Genomic DNA, 17741 nt, shown 5'->3' with positions numbered 1-17741 from the left:
GGCCTGGCCACATGTCTTAGACCCAAGATGGCCACCAGGTTTCCATGAAGCCTTTGGCCAGCCAAGATCCTCACTCACCTAGCATCCAAGAGAATAGAGAGCTCTCAATGAGCCGCACTCACTCAACACTCATTCAAAACTCCCTCCCAGTTGCCTTCACCCAATCATTGCACTTTCGTGATCATTTCCTTAGTCCTTCCCTGCCTAGCCAATTCTTTTGATCCTTGTCCTAATCAATGTCTTTTGTCTGTGGAGACTGCCTAACAGCTGTCTTTCCCTAGGCTTCTTGGAGACGAGTGTAACATATTGCATTCCTGCGTGGGGGGGAATCCTTGCTTGCTTGACTGGAATCAGAGAATGATCACAACTCATTCTTTGCAACACCTGCATTCTGTGCAGGTGTTGCAAAGAATGTGATTGTTATGAATGTTATGTGATTTTAAAATAAACGGTAATGCACTATAGCTTTTCTCTCTGTTAATGTTTTTGGATGGAATCCTGATCATCACTGGCATTGAATCTGCAGTCTGCACGTTATCATCAGTGTGCAGGCACTAACACCTGTTCAGCTTATCTGACCCAATTCATATGAAAGGGGTCCACTGCCTTTGGTAAGCCTCCCTTTTAGCAAGATCACTTCGGGTGCAAATGTATTAATGGTGGTGGCTGTAGCAACACTCAAGATCCGTTTTTGCATGCTCCAATGATCGTTTGGATTTGTCAATAAGCACACATGGACTGTTTTATTTAATTTTGCATATGGTTTTGAGTACCGCAATAAGACGCACTATTTGGATAGTGTTTTTTTGGACTTTCACTGAGGTCACCAGTGTGTGTGCTATATTAGCACAGTGATTGCATATGGTCAAATCGAGATATTTTTTGTTATAATTGTTTAGACATTAGAGTGTATCATATACACATTTCCCACATATACCATTTGGGATCACGTTTTCAACACCCCATTAGAGGTATTTTTTACTAGCGCCCTCTTCCCCCATTAGATTCTGTGCATTACACACTCCCCACCCTGCGTTCTCTGCATTACACACTCCACACCCCTGCACTCTGTATTTTACACACCCACATTTTGTCGTGGCGTGCACCGCAGGTTGTCCCTTGCCTCAAGTGTCCCTCATTGATAAGTTCAAATGTTGGGAGGTATGATTACAGGCCTCCTCTGACCACCAGCACTCAGAGAACCGTGCAGCATTACAGGCCTCCTCTGACCACCAGCATCCAGAGCACTGTTCATTACAGGCCTCCACTCAGACATAAGACCACCATCCAGCACTGCGTGTGCATTACAGGCCTCCTCTAATCAGTGTATTCTGACAGCAAAGACATACCCACTGTCAAAATTCAATAGCAAAGCGGGGAGCATTCCTCCACCAACCACCCTCCACGCTTTTGTGGATGGGGAAACCCATTCATTTTTGTTTTCATTTAGCCCTCCAGCTGAACAAAAAAAAAATATGTTGTGCATTTACCCAGCTTTAGTTCTAGAAGGATAGTTTTAGCCATGCCGGAATCTCGTGTACTCAACCCCCCTCGGCACCCAAAAAAAAAAAAACTAAGCAAAATTATCATAAAAGACTTTAAATTAGGCAATATACATAAGTGAAGCAAGAGCAGAAATTCCCTGTCTGCAGTGTATTTATGTACACACAGTGAGACTTCCTCTATGGACTCTGGAGCAATCAGTAAATCCCTTTACGCCTATAGCAGTTCAGTTATTGTGTTGTCTGCAGACCTCCAACATGTTGCTTCTCCCATCGGGAGATCTGGAGAGCCTGAAGCTGGTGGGACGCGGAGGATTTGGGAACGTCTATAGAGGATGGAGCCAGACGCTGAAAATGGAAGTAGCGCTCAAAGTGGTGCAAGGAGGCCTCAGGTATGTACTAACAAGATACTTCTGGAACACTGGTTTTCATAGGTAACCCCTGAAAACGTATTTCTTCAGGGAAGCCTATCCCACCTCCACCTAAAAATGGAACTTCTACTTTCTCCATTAAAGTAGAACTAAAGGAAAACTTTATTTGTTGTTAATTTTAGATAGCGCAAGGAAAGGTTATAACCATCTATGCCATCCATGTCCCATTGGGGAGATTTCCCTTCACTCCAAAGTGAATGCATCCCTGGCTGTCGCCAGAACTAGTGTCCCCATTGGAAGATTTCCCCCTCTATTACTGTTCTGATGACAACCCAAAATTTGGGGTTTTCCTTTACCTTCACTTTGAAGATATTGGTAACCAGGACAGCTAGAGAGGGGAAATCTCCCCAATGGGGGCACAGACAGAAATAAAAACCTGATAGGAATTCTAATCCCTCTTTCGTATATCTGTAGTTTAACTCATCCCCACATTTTATACTTACACTTCTTTTTATATTGTAAGCTCTCATGTGCAGGGTCCTCCTAATTCTCTTGTACTGTCTTCTTTTATTTTTCAAAGCACTGCACAAACTGTTGGCTCTATATAAATCTTGGATAATATTAATAATCGTAATAATAATTTCAATATTCTTATTATTAATAATAATAAGAGCCGGTTCACACTGGGGCGACTCGGCAAGGCGTCCTGAAGACGACTTCTGAGGCGACTTGCAAAATGACTTCTGTATAGAAGTCAATGCAAGTCGCCCCGAGTCGCCCCAAAGTCGTACAGGAACCTTTTTCTAAGTCGGAGCAACTTGCGTCACTCCTATTAGAACGGTTCTATTGAATAGAATGGGACGCGACTTGTCAGGCGGCTGAGTCGCCTGACGAGTCGCCCCAGTGTGAACCGGCTCTGGTAATAATAATTGCAAACATTCCGCAGGTCTGCTGCAAGTTCTGGTTCAGTTATGATGTGCAATAGTCCTCCCACCACAGGGGTCTCTGTGGCTGAATTTTCATGCTGTAGACTTGCAGAGCTCTTGCTGTAGACTCACCACCTCAACTTTGCTCTTGCTAGAGACTTGCCATGAAAATTTGCTACAAATTGGAAAAGTGTCAACTAAAACTTGTGCTTTAGGTGCCCTGCAAGTGTACAACTTGCCAGAGAAAATGTGCAGCAAGTTAACAAGACTTACAATTCAACACTGTCACAAATTTGTGGCAAGTTATCCTTGCTATCTGGGTAGTGACAGAGCTGCTGGAGCAATAAGAGAAGCTGGACAGGAAGTCCAACTGTGACAAATGGGGAACTGACTACAATCGCATCCGAAATGCATTATAGAAAACAGAATACTCCATGTATGAGGAGCTCACACAGCTCATATATTGAAGTGAAACTCGTAGAAAGTTCCGTACCTAAATACACAGTTACTTGTGTAATACATACAGTATATACTGTAAAACAGTTTTAGCTGACAAAACATTTGAAGATTGTATGTGATACGTTTATGTTAATGATTATACAGGATTTATATATAGCCAACAGTTTCCTGCGGCACTTTATGAAATAAAAACAGAGGCCCGGGTTCACGTAGAAGCGCGTATCTTTGTAACGTATCCTATTTACGTTACGCCTCTGCAACTTTGACAGGCAAGTGCCGTATTCTCAAACCAAAGTTGCGGCGGCGTAGCGTAAATAGGCCGGCGTAAGCCCGCCTAATTCAAATGTGGTAGATGTGGGCGTGTGTTATGTAAATTTAATGTGACCCCGCGTAAATGACGCTTTTTACGAACCGCGCATGTGCCGTCCGTGAAAGTATCCCAGTGCGCATGCTCCAAATTAACCCGCAGTAAGCCAATGCTTTCGACGTGAACGGAAATGACGCCCAGCCCTATTCGCGAACGACTTACGCAAACAACGTTAAACGTGAAAAATTCAACGCTGGCCCGACGTCCATACTTAACATTGGTACGCCTCATGTACGCCTCATATAGCAGGGGTAACTTTACGCTGGGAAAAGCCTAACGTAAACGGCGTATCTGTACTGCGACGGCCGGGCGTACGTTTGTGAATTGGCGTATCTAGCTGATTTACATATTTCTAGGCGTAAATCAGCGTACACGCCCCTAGCGGCCAGCGTAAATATGCAGTTAAGATATGACGGCGTAAGAGACTTACGCCGGTTGGCTCTAATACAAATCTATGCGTAACTGATTCTAAGAATCAGGCACATAGATACGACGGCGTATCTGGAGATACGCCGGCGTAACTCATACGAGAATCCGGGCCAGAGAGTTCAACACGATTCAATACAAGGGTTAAGCTGGCCACAAACAAAAGGAATCAGGTCAAAATGCAATCAGTGTGTGGCCCTGTTGCCCGACTAAAAAATAAATAGAGGCGGGTGGAAAATGATCTTCCAGAGAGCAGCTGTATCCTATCAGATGGTGGGGCCAGCTGTCAGAATACAGTAGCCACAGTGGGAGATTCCTCCATCTGCATTGTATAGCGTAAATTAAGGAACCACTATATGTGCATGCCCAACCTATGAAGAGTTCCTGCTCGTGAGAGCTTACAATCTCAACAGAGGGGCAAGTGATACAAAAAGTAGTAACTGTACGGGAATGAGTTGTTTGAGAAAGTAAAATTTGGTTGGTAGTTAGAAGTGGAATAGGCTTGTCTTAAGAGATTTGTTTTTTAAAGCGGAGGTTCGGACAAATTATTTTTTTAAAAGCCAGCAGCTACAAATACTGCAACTGCTGAATTTTAAAAAATTGACATTTCAGCAGCTGAGGCTGAGCAATTGCTCGGTCCTCGGCTGCTTCTGCTGCCATCCTCGTGAGGGAATCAGGAAGTGAAAAGTGAAGCCTTGCAGGCTTCACTGCCCGATTCCCTACTGCGCATGCACGAGGATCTCGGCGCGCCATCACTGGTCCCAGCTCTCTCCTGGGAACAGTGTTTCCCAGAAGACAGCGGGGGGGATGACGTGCCAGACTGGATTCCCCGCGGGGATCCGAACCCGGAAGTGGTGCAAATACCTGTCTCAGACAGGTATCTGTACCGCCCTCCCCCCTGAAAGGTGTCAAATGTGACACCGGAGGGGGGGAGGGATCCAAAAAGCGGAGGTTCAATTTTTGTGTGAACCTCCGCTTTAAGGATTGCCTGAAAGGGGGACAGAGTTGGAGATAGAAATATTGGGGTACGGCGTTCCAGGGGAGGGATCCAAAAAGCGGAGGTTCAATTTTTGTGTGAACCTCCGCTTTAAGGATTGCCTGAAAGGGGGACAGAGTTGGAGATAGAAATATTGGGGTACGGCGTTCCAGGGGATGGACATGTCCTGGAGATGAGCTTGATAGGAGGTGATGAGGGTGCGACAGATGAGCATGGGAGTAGGTGACAAGGATGCTAGAGATGAGCATAAGAGGAGGTGACAAGGATGCTAGAGATGAGCATGGGAGTAGGTGACAAGGATGCTAGAGAAGAGCATGGGAGGAGGTGACAAGGATGCTAGAGATGAGCATGGGAGGAGATGACAAGGATGCTAGAGATGAGCATGGGAGGCGGTGACAAGGATGCTAGAGATGAGCATGGGAGGAGATGACAAGGATGCTAGAGATGAGCATGGGAGGAGATGACAAGGATGCTAGAGATGAGCATAGGAGAAGGTGACAAGGATGCTAGAGATGAGCATAGGAGGAGGTGATAAGGAAGCTAGAGATTCACATGGGAGGAGGTGACAAGGGTGCTAGAGATCAGGAGGATTTTGGGAGGAATGAGAATATGGCTTTATTTTATTGGTTTGGCAATCGGAAGCCAGAGGAGAGATTAGCAGAGAGGGTTGGTGGACACTGAGCGGATGGTAAGACTGGAGTTTATTTTTAAAATATACTATACAATACTATACTATACTAACCATGGGTGGACTGACAACTCATGGGGCCCCCCGAGCAATAGAAGATTATGGGGCCCCCGGGCCTACAGATAGCCACCATGCCAGGAGGTGGGGCAGCTAAAATCTTGGGATTTTCACATCAAAAGCATGTCGTTATCGGACATATCAGGGACAGATGTAAAAAAAAAAAACACACATTTTTTACATACTGTCCCTGGTTTTACTGAGCCTGGCAACCCTGATGGGGCCCCTAGTGGCATGGGGCCCTCGGGCAGTGCCCGAGAGCCTGAATGGTCAGTCCGCCCCTGATAATAACAATGCTATACTACATATTTTTTTACACCAAAACCTTCAAAACTACTTTCCTCCGCTCCCCATTTATTCCTGTCATTCTGCAGCAAATAATAAGCTTTGAAGAGAACCTGTGTCTGCACTGCTGTTACATTTGTAGCGCCCTGCTCCTCTTGAGTAGACGCTATGTGTAAATTTAGGGGTCAGCTGAGCTGTAAATGGCTCAGAGTGATTATGTAAATTGTTGCTGCTGTTCTAATTTAGCTGTGTTGGGTGCATTTCCCACGTTACAGTAGGTGTCGCTATCACCACAGGTCAGTGTTGGAAATACAGCAGGCTGGGTGCATTGAGTACTCGTTCCCCAGAGGCAGCCCAGTGGGAGTGTTCTTGCCGCTGTGCATTCTGGGAAAGGATACTTAAGGGAAAGACACCATTTTTTGCTCTCTCTGAACTGATGGCCCTCCTGGCCTAAGGTATGTCATAGCTGGTCTTCTGCCTCTGGGCCTACTGGCCCGAGGCTGTGTTACTGAAAGTAGGCACAGGAGTTTCTGGAGTCTACTGGACCAGGGGTGTTCCTGTGCTGTCTTGCCTGAGGGGAGAATCTGAGCAATTGGAGGAGCCAGGGGAGGACCTTTTCCGGGAGAGGACCGAGCGAACAGCTGGTATCTCAGAAAGGGGCCTGGTGACTCAATTGGAGGACGCACCCCAACCAATCTACCTCACAGTACTGCCGGACGGCTTAAACACTCTGGTACTGTGTAGCTGTGCTTAAACTTGGAAAAACTCTTTGGTTATGCACTCCTGTGGCATAGGATTGTGCAATAACCCCATTGTATTCGGTAAGTCTGTGGCAGAGACTTTGTCTGTGCATCGCACCGGCTTCTAGGCCGGTGAGAGAGGCCTATCCGATGGTTGCTAGATCCAGTGCTGGAAGTTGTTTGTCCTCTGGATCCTAAGAAGTACCTGTGATCTGCAAACAAGGTATCTGAATCTCCCCTAACTCTCCATCCCTCTATTGTCGCAAGTTGTTTAATAAAAGCATTGGAAAAGAACAAGACTAAGTGCTTGGTGCATACATCTGTGGACGTATTTTCCAATACAGACTCCTACAGTAGGTGAACCCGATTTTGTGTCAATCTCGCTCTCTTTCTCAGCGAGATTGAGCACCTACGAGCCCCATCGCGGGAGCCAGCGCCGAGCTGGCTTGCCGCGATGGATACAGAGCCGTCATAGAAGCGACGGGAGATCCGACTTGGATTCCCGCCAATTCTACACGTGTGCGGCGTTTGTTATGAATCCTGAAGGGGAAGTCCCCGCCGGATTTTAAATAAAAATCCGGCATGGGTCCCCCCTCAGGAGCATACCGGGCCCTTAGGTCTGTTATGGGTTGTAAGGAGAGCCCCCCTACGCCGGAAAAAACGGCGTAGGGGGTCCCCCTACAATCCATACCAGACCCGTATCCAAAGCACGCTACCCGGCCAGCCAGGAAGGGAGTGGGGACGAGCGAGCGCCCCCCCCCCCTCCTGAGCCGTACCAGGCTGCATGCCCTCAACATGGGGGGGTTGGGTGCTCTGGGGCAGGGGGGCGCACTGCGGCCCCCCCCACCTCAGAGCACCCTGTCCCCATGTTGATGAGGACAGGGCCCCTTCCCGACAACCCTGGCCGTTGGTTGTCGGGGTATGCGGGCGGGAGGCTTATCGGAATCTGGGAGCCCCCTTTAATAAGGGGGCCCCCAGATACCGGCCCCCCACCCTAAGTGAATGAGTATGGGGTACATCGTACCCCTACCCATTCACCTGCAAGAAAAGTGGTAAAAACACAAATAAACCACACAGTGTATTAAAATATTTTATTTTTCTGCTCCGGAGGCCGCCCCCTGTCTTCTTTATTAGCTCTTTTACCAGGGGGGGCTTCTTCTTTGACGTCTTCGGGTGGGTGGGGGCCGCCGTCTGGTTCTCTTCCACCGCCGGGGGGGGGTGGCTTTTAAAAAAGCCCCCACCCCCCCGGCGGGTTTCCTCCGGCGTCTTCGGCGGGGCTCTTCTTCTTCCGCTATCCCGACGGGTCTTCTCAACTCTCCGGGGTTCTCCTTCTGTCTTCGCCGCTCTCCGTTGTTGACTCGTCGCACCCCGGTTCTTCGTCTCGCTGTCCGGTGTCTTCTTCCGTGATGTACGTCTTCTCCTTCCGTGCTGTGATGAGTTCTTCTTCCGTGCTGTGACGTCATGTTCTTCACTTCTCTCCTTCTCCCGATGTTGCCACGCCGGTCCTCCTCGCTGAAATGACGGATGCGCGCCTTGCATCGGACCTATATAGGCCTCACAGTCCCATCATGCTCTGTACCTACCCATGTGATACCTACCACGTGGATAGGTATCACATGGGTAGGTACAGAGCATGATGGGACTGTGAGGCCTATATAGGTCCGATGCAAGGCGCGCATCCGTCATTTCAGCGAGGAGGACCGGCGTGGCAACATCGGGAGAAGGAGAGAAGTGAAGAACATGACGTCACAGCACGGAAGAAGAACTCATCACAGCACGGAAGGAGAAGACGTACATCACGGAAGAAGACACCGGACAGCGAGACGAAGAACCGGGGTGCGACGAGTCAACAACGGAGAGCGGCGAAGACAGAAGGAGAACCCCGGAGAGTTGAGAAGACCCGTCGGGATAGCGGAAGAAGAAGAGCCCCGCCGAAGACGCCGGAGGAAACCCGCCGGGGGGGTGGGGGCTTTTTTAAAAGCCACCCCCCCCCGGCGGTGGAAGAGAACCAGACGGTGGCCCCCACCCACCCGAAGACGTCAAAGAAGAAGCCCCCCCTGGTAAAAGAGCTAATAAAGAAGACAGGGGGCGGCCTCCGGAGCAGAAAAATAAAATATTTTAATACACTGTGTGGTTTATTTGTGTTTTTACCACTTTTCTTGCAGGTGAATGGGTAGGGGTACGATGTACCCCATACTCATTCACTTAGGTTGGGGGGCCGGTATCTGGGGGCCCCCTTATTAAAGGGGGCTCCCAGATTCCGATAAGCCTCCCGCCCGCATACCCCGACAACCAACGGCCAGGGTTGTCGGGAAGGGGCCCTGTCCTCATCAACATGGGGACAGGGTGCTCTGAGGTGGGGGGGGCCGCAGTGCGCCCCCCTGCCCCAGAGCACCCAACCCCCCCATGTTGAGGGCATGCAGCCTGGTACGGCTCAGGAGGGGGGGGGGCGCTCGCTCGTCCCCACTCCCTTCCTGGCTGGCCGGGTAGCGTGCTTTGGATACGGGTCTGGTATGGATTGTAGGGGGACCCTCTACGCCGTTTTTTCCGGCGTAGGGGGGCTCTCCTTACAACCCATAACAGACCTAAGGGCCCGGTATGCTCCTGAGGGGGGACCCATGCCGGATTTTTATTTAAAATCCGGCGGGGACTTCCCCTTCAGGATTCATAACAAACGCCGCACACGTGTAGAATTGGCGGGAATCCAAGTCGGATCTCCCGTCGCTTCTATGACGCGCTTGCTGGAATGTGCTGTCACTATTCCAGTGAGTGTGAGATGTCGGCGAGATCTCGGCACCCTGTCGCCGAGTATCAGCGCGACGCTGTCGTGCTAAAAGCACAATATCACAAACACCTACTGTAGTTCTGATACGGTGAACAGTGAGGTAACGGCAGACCTAAATCTAATCCAGCAGCTCCTACAGGGGTAGTGCTACACATGGCACAGCTAAGGCACCTATCCTAGCCATGTTGGTTCCTTGGAGGACAATAAAGTTCTTATTAAGAATGTTGCAGGTGTGGCCTTGGCTTTGACGCTAGCACTGTTTCTTTTGCCCCCAGCACTGGATGGAAGTTTTGGCTTTTAGCTATTCAGGTATACTTCCTTTTATTTAGAGAGTAATACTGCACCAGTAACAGTCTCACAATAGCTTTGGGATTCTTTGTTTCAGTTCTAACCTGAAAAAGCTGATGAAGGATCTAATGAAGGAACGAGATGTGATGCAGAAAGCAAGCAACCCCCATGTTCTCCGTCTCCTTGGAGTATATGAGAAGGCGGAAGGCAGTCTTGTAGAACATGGACTGGTTATGGAGTATATGCCCTATGGTTCTCTACGCACTCTGTTTGACGATATCCCAGCTGTCCCATGGGCTTTGAGGTTTCAGATTCTGCATCAATTGGTCCTTGGAATGAACTACCTTCACAGTCTGGATCCTCCAATAATCCATCGGGATCTAAAACCCTGCAACGTCCTTTTAAATAAGCATTTAGATGTTCAGGTAAGTGTCCTGTAACACATGAATGATACAGCATAAGTAATGGGGAGATATCCACATTGAATGGTTAGTTTTCATCTCTCGTCTTGGTGACAACCCTAAACGTTTGGATTCTCCCTCACTTTGTCTCAGTAGCAATAGACAGGACAATCTTCCCAACAGGTAAAACAACAGCAATATGAATGCAACTGAAGGCCTAACCCTTTGAACATTCTATACATTCTATCCAAAACTTAGGTTCAATCTATACTATATATAAAGGCAAATTTTTTTTTCTAAATATGCAATCTGCATTGTTTTTCCAAAGTCCATCGTCTACAAATGCATACAGTTGCATATCTCAGTTTACAATCTAATGTTTACACCATCCACTTGTCCAGAACCGGTGCAATCCTCCCTTCCACTTTAGTCACTATTAGTCACAGGGACTAATAGAGCCCATATTTTCCCCCCATAATGAGCTCCTGTACACCCTTAGTAGAAGTGCTGTATTCTAGTGGGACATTGGAAGAGTCCAATGAGAGTCCTAACCATTCCAGGCACTGTATACAGCAGCATCAGAGACATGAGGTTTTAAGCTCCTGAGGGGGGGGGGGGGGGCTGATTGGGTGGGGTCATGTAGATTGTGTGCAGGTTTAAAGCATACCTGTATATTCCTATTATGGGTAGGCCAACAAATTCAGCCGATAGCCTTCCTTCTACACTGCTCTGTTCCACCACCCTTTCCAAAATCCACGCAAGAGTCGAGGGATCTTCAATGTGATTGTTCCCTTGGGCCTCAATGCTGATTTGTGGAAACAAGGGGAGTGAGTCGCAAGGAACCCTATAGCCAGCAGTACTGATAATTTCATAGAGCTACGGCGTTTGAGCAAAGGAAATGTACGTAGCAGCAGCAGAATGATAGACTATGCAATGTATCTATTACAATGGAAAAAAGGGTGGTTGCGCTAACTCTTGTTGGTCTGCATAACGTATAAACACAAATAGAGATTACTGTTAGTGCATGTAAATTAGTGAAAACACAGAATTGCATATAATAATCCGATAAAGTGAACCAAAATATATTAGTGTAGCAAATAAATATGGTGAACAGATGAGTCCACAGAAACACACATGATAGTCCGATAAACTGGTCATATAGTGTTAATGGAACAAAATAGGTGTTTATAAATTATAAGTCCAAAATAAAACCAAAAAATGGTGTAATATGTATAAAACGTTGGTGTGAAGATGATGAATTGACTCCAAAACTTTGGACACCCGTGTAACAACAGTCTTTCTCCTATGCTGTAATAGCTTCATACAAGACCTGTAAGATGTGATCCACCACCGAAAAAAATGCCTGGTTACCGGATTTAGTTGACCCCCCTTTACAGAGGGTCAAAGACAGCCTTGAGATAATATGTTCAATCGCCTCCAGCTGAATCCAAAAGATGGCGGTCTGGGAACAACACACTGGTAGGTTTAGTGGATTCCAATCTCAAAGGTCATATCGAAAAAACAAAACAAAATGGCTCCCATAGTGTAAAACCGTAAGGATTTATTGTAAAAGGGGATAAAAAAACACACTTACATCAAGATAGTAGAAACACAGCCTTAAACCTACAGTGCCGCCTGGTCTCCTGCAGGTAAACCCGTTCCTGTTTGGGTGAAGTGGGGAGTGACGTTACTGGGCCGTTCCGCCCTATGCCGTTTCGCAACAGAATTGCGCCTTCCAGGGGCATGGGTGGCACATCACGTCACACCCTAAATACACAACTAGTGGCTAGACCCTGCCTTAGGATGCAGCGTGACATTCTGTGGGCCAAGCCTCGCATTAGGTCTCCTATCCGCAGCGTGCGCGGGCCATTCCGCAGGCCAAGTCTTGCATTGGATCTCCCATCCGCAGCGTGTGCGCATGCGCATCGGCGTGCGCACCAAGCCTCCCGGTAAAAGATGTACAACCCCATGCGCGTGTGCAACAGCCCCGCCAACCAAGCCTCATTCTGGGCCGATGGCTGGGGACAGGCGCGCATGAGCACCAGCACCATGGGCCAAGCCTCACTCTGAGCCACCATCCCCAGACATACAATGGAATATACCAAGGGGAGGGAAAGCCCCCCTGCGGGGATTCCCTTGAATGCACTAATGGCATCTGATCCTCCTCCATTGGAAACTCATGGTGAACCATGTCCAAATATGTGTAAGGCTAGGAAAATCTGTAAGTTTAAATCCATGAGTACCTCGCGGTCCTATGAGGTAGAGCCGTTCATCACGTGTTCCACAGAGGGTGTCGTTTATCTGATTCAATGCCCCTGTGGATTACAATACATTGGGAGGACCAAAAGGGCACTTCGCGTTCGCTTGAACGAACATGTTGGCAATATAAAGAGAGGCTTTGACAAACACTCTGTCTCCAGACATTATGACCAAGTACATAAGAGAAACCCCTCCAGCACTCTATTTATAGGGATTGATAAATATAGGCCACATTGAAGAGGCAGCTCCTTGGTCAAGGAGATTTCAAAACAGGAAATGTCCTGGATCTATCGGCTCAAGACGTACGCCCCTTTCGGCCTTAACGTCGATACAGATGTTAACGCATTCTTAAATAACTCGTAGGAGCATCTGGTTAATATCTGACAGGAGTACATATATTTTCTATATACGTTTTTTTATATTTTTTACATATATAATATATATTTAATACTTATAGCCAAAACTCTACTGTGATGTTGCCAGCAGATGGCAGTTGCGGTGATCACAACTAAGACTAAACATCACTATTGTATTTTAATTGGCCACTACAGGTAAGTGTAGTGGAGTGTTTAATTTTTTGTGTGTGATGCAATATTCAATGTATTTTGATGGTCACCGTTGTTATATCCCATTGTATGTAATTACTCACACTATGGGCCAAGACTGTGTATTCTGAGTTTCTATACGCGACACCACAAATTTTTCTTATTTTCATATACTTTTTATATCCATTAAATTTTAAGATTAGAATTTTTTAGCAAACCGCCTATCAATCAGGCTGGGTTTAAATTTTTTTAAATTTAAAAAACATTTTTTTTTTACATTTTCCCTACTATTTTTCATTATTTAATAAATTACTTTTTTATAATAATTTTTTTATATATGATTTTTGTAACTATTTATGAGATCGAATATGATTTAACTTTTTATCATTGAGGAAATACAATTAAGGGATGTACCATTGTCCTAATATTCTAGTAAAGAATGGGGGGTCCCAGGGAATCCCCACAAACCCTGAGGCTCCAACAAGGGAAGAGGTGGGCGGGGAGGACTATACCGGTACTTTAAAGATTGGTTGCAAACAACCAGAGTCAGGGCCGTCTTTAATATGGTTTGGGCCCTGGGCAAACATTTTTTTTGGGCCCCCCTCCAGCTTATTTTGGGCCTGGCTGGTTCACATGTATGTTTTGGGCGGTCCTCATTTGTGCAGGTACAGCAGCCCATTGATTTGAATGGGCTGCCATGCCTTTGTTTCCTGCAGAAAAAAAGGTGCATTCAGCATTTTATTATCATAAACACGAAAATATAAAAGCTGTATCGGCGTCAGCATTTCCATTGGGGACAGGCGTGGATTCGGGTGCTAACTAGGCTGCAGGATCTTGTTTTGGCAGTCTTATATTATATCCTCTGCCTTTTGGAATGAGGATCCACAGACTACCTTGTTAGTTTTACCTACTTCCTTACCTGCAATCAGCCCAGTATATTCAGCACTGAATTACCACGCATGTACACCCCCGGATTTGAACTTTTATTGCTTACCAGCAACTGACTGCCCATATACCATTACTTTTATATTTTCGTGTTTATGATAATACCCCCACGTTTAGACTGGATCGATACATTTTGCATATGCCCAGCCACTGTGGGGTCAATACATGATTGTCGCTTGAGTACTCCCAATGCGGCCTATCTATGCAATATCTTATGCTCCTGAGGAAGCGCTAAGCGCGTAACATGTAGAGCAAGCCCTCCATTAACCTCCGGAATACTACATGGGATATACAACTCAACACTGTACCTGTAACTGTGCTTTGGAAACGAAGCTTGTGCACAATAAGATTGTATATTTGTTGCTATTACCCTTGTAGTACCAATCACTGACCTAATTTCTATATTTTGATTTTATGTCTGTCTGATTTTATGATATTTCATATTCATAAATTTCTAGTTTTCTATACAAAATTGTACTGTGTGCCCTCAAAGCCCAATTTAATAGTTTCTCGCTCAAATTCTGGTAATATCGGGGCGTTGGCACACTATTCATAGGTGCATTCGCAGTATCACCCTGCGACATATGCACGGTAAAATAGTCCCCTTTCTTTCATAAATGCACTGGGTTACTACCCACAGGCGACGTGTGCTGGCCTGTGCGCCGCCTGGCCAATCCCCGACCACGCTGACCTGTGAATCACACGTCAGACACAGGCACCGCCCCCCGCTCATCTCATTGTGTCGGCCTAACTCCTGTGGACCAAAGGAGAGTTCATGCGTCATCAGACATACCTCTATGCTCGGCGAGTGCACGCCCACCTGTCAATTGCGGCGCACACGCCGACTGATCATGGGGCTATTTAAACCCAGCTCCCCTGATGCTGCTTGCACCGGAGCTGGGTCCCAGGACATGTGTGTTACCATACACACTACAAGTGAGTACCGAATCCTGCTATGACCTACATCGACCTCTGCTCTCCCTGAGTCAGCATATCTATTTCCTCTTTATTTTTATTTCTAATGAGTATAGTATTCGTTTTTGTCTTACCTTGATTCATTTCTTTATTTACTAGGAACCAGCACTGCTATCGGCAGGAGACTGGTAACTTACTTACCTCCTTCCTTTGCACAAACCTGGACATATGTGTCACCCAGGTTCAACTACTGTGTCACCTGAGTAATCCTAATTTGTTTGGGACCTCTCTGTCCTGGGACCTCTATTCCCCTTATTGTTATATGCCTATCAAGGCACTTGGGTAATACTACAATTTTACTTACAAGTCACGCATTTGCATGGTTTGATGGTGTTCACTTTACCTTAATCGGCTGTTCACAATCTTCACACGGGTTCTCCACTATCCTTTTTCTGTTGTTTCTGTTTGCTTTTCACCGTCCTTGTTTCTGCCCATGCATAACCTCTTATGCACGAGCCTTTTTCTCCCCCGTTTTTTTTTGGTACCCGGGGGGTGTCTCCCCTACACCCCCTGGTAGTAAATCTTGTTTTATGTTATTTTAATGTAATGTTTTATTTTTGTCTTGTATTATATTTTAGACTGTCTCCTGACGAAGCGAAAATTGAGTTCGTGAAACTAGTAGAGACCAGAGACTCTTGTCTCATGACTCCAACTTTCTCACCGCCACCCCCCCTTGTTCATATATAAGGGATTGCACGACCGGTGATTCAATTGTGGTCAAACATGTTTGTATTGTTGTTGTTTTTAATGTCATGTGTTTTTTATTCTGTCTAATGTATTCATGTGAATACATTTTTATACCATTTATCTAATGGGACTCACTCTGGTTGTTTGCAACCAATCTTTAAAGTACCGGTATAGTCCTCCCCACCCACCTCTTCCCTTGTTGGAGCCTCAGGGTTTGTGGGGATTACCTGGGACCCCCCATTCTTTACTATTTATGAGATCGGCTTTTAATTATGGCTTAATTTCTTAAGTAGTTTTTTGTGGCATCTCCCTTTGGACATGGTTCACCATGAGTTTCCACTGGAGGAGGATCAGATGCCATTAGTGCATTCAAGGGAATCCCAGCAGGGAGGCTTTTCCTCCCCTTGGTATATTCCATTGTATGTCTGGGGATGGTGGCTCAGAGTGAGGCTTGGCCCATGGTGCTGGTGCGCATGCGCGCCTGTCCCCAGCCAGCGGCCCAGAATGAGGCTTGGTTGGCGGGGCTGTTCGGCACGCGCACAGGGTTGTACATCTTTTACCAGAAGGCTTGGTGCGCACGCCGATGCGCATGCGCGCACGCTGCGGATGGGAGATCCAATACAAGGCATGGCCCGCGCACGCTGCGGATAGGAGACCTAATGCGAAGCTTGGCCCGCGGAATGGCGTGCTGCATCCTAAGGCGGGGTCTAGCCACTAGTTGTGTATTTAGGGTGTGACGTGATGCGCCACCCGTGCCCCTCGAAGACGCAATTCTGTTTAGAAACGGCGTAGGGCGGAACGGCGCAGTAACGTCACTCCCCACTTCACCCAAACAGGAACGGGTTTACCTGCAGGAGACCGGCCGGCACAGCAGGTTAAAGGCTGTGTTTCTACTATGTTGATGCAAGTGTGTTTTTTTTATCCCCTTTTACAATAAAACCTTACGGTTTTACACTATGGGAGCCATTTTGTTTTTTTTTCGGTATGGCCTTTGAGATTGGAATCCACTAAACCTACGAGTGTGTTGTCCCGGACCGCCATCTTTTGGATTCAGCTGGAGGCGATTGAACATATTATCTCAAGGCTGTCTTTGACCCTCTGTAAAGGGGGGTCAACTAGATCCGGTAAGCAGGCATTTTTTTCGGTGGTGGATCACATCTTACAAGTCTTGTATGAAGCTATTACAGCATAGGAGAAAGACTGTTGTTACACGGGTGTCCTAAGTTTTGGAGTCAATTCACCATCTTCACACCAACGTTTTATACATATTACACCATTTTTTGGTTTTATTTTGGACTTATTAGTTTATAAACACCTATTTTATTCCATTAACACTATATGACCAGTTTATCGGACTATCATGTGTGTTTCTGTGGACTCATCTGTTCACCATATTTATTTGCTACACTAATATCTTTTGGTTCACTTTATCGGATTATTATATGCAATTCTGTGTTTTCACAAATTTACATGCACTAACGGTGATCACTATTTGTGTTTATACGTTATGCAGACCAACTATAGTTAGCGCAACCACCCTTTTTTCCAAGTTTTTTTCACTGTTTGTTTATCAGCAGGTTGCAGCTTCTTCACTTTTACAGATACACTTGTTTTTTTTTTTTATTTGGACCATATATTTAGACAATTTCATTTTTAGCGCAGTTTCTTTTCCCCTTTTTTTCCCATCTATTACAATGGGCAATGTATAGGCTTACTGTAATGCTGTTCTATATTTTAGCTTTGGGTTCACATTCTACACTAAATATATTACACTATATGGTCCAAAGCTTTGGGACACCTGCCTCTCAGCATCTTATTCTGAAATCAAGATTATTAACATGAAGTTGATCCTCGCCTCTTCTCTTTCTGGAAGGTTTTCTGCTAGATACTGGAACACAGCCAGTAGAATTTGCTTCTATTCAGCCACAAAAGCAATCAATTAGGTTAACACCAATGTAGAGTGATCAAATCTGGTTCGCAGTTGGCATTCTATCTCATTCCACAGATCTGTGGTTTGTGAAGAGCAATCAGGGTCTTT

General features: G+C 46.3%; 1 protein-coding gene across 1 annotated transcript in view; it reads left to right on the top strand.

The window, feature by feature from the left end:
- Positions 1–1650: 1650 nt before the first annotated feature.
- The window catches only part of LOC120920629 (receptor-interacting serine/threonine-protein kinase 3-like), a 31008-nt gene continuing 14917 nt past the window's right edge, over positions 1651–17741 (top strand). Inside the window, exons 1-2 of the mRNA XM_040332812.1 lie at positions 1651–1894; positions 9989–10316. Of these exons, the coding sequence (XP_040188746.1) occupies positions 1761–1894; positions 9989–10316 (462 nt within the window). The 5' untranslated portion in view covers positions 1651–1760. The remainder of the gene's footprint in view (positions 1895–9988; positions 10317–17741) is intronic.

Source organism: Rana temporaria, chromosome 13 (genome assembly GCF_905171775.1).
Source record: "Rana temporaria chromosome 13, aRanTem1.1, whole genome shotgun sequence".
NCBI classification, from domain to species: Eukaryota; Metazoa; Chordata; class Amphibia; order Anura; family Ranidae; genus Rana; species Rana temporaria.
Note: the sequence above shows the minus strand (reverse complement) of the source record. Positions and strands in the feature narration are given on the sequence as shown.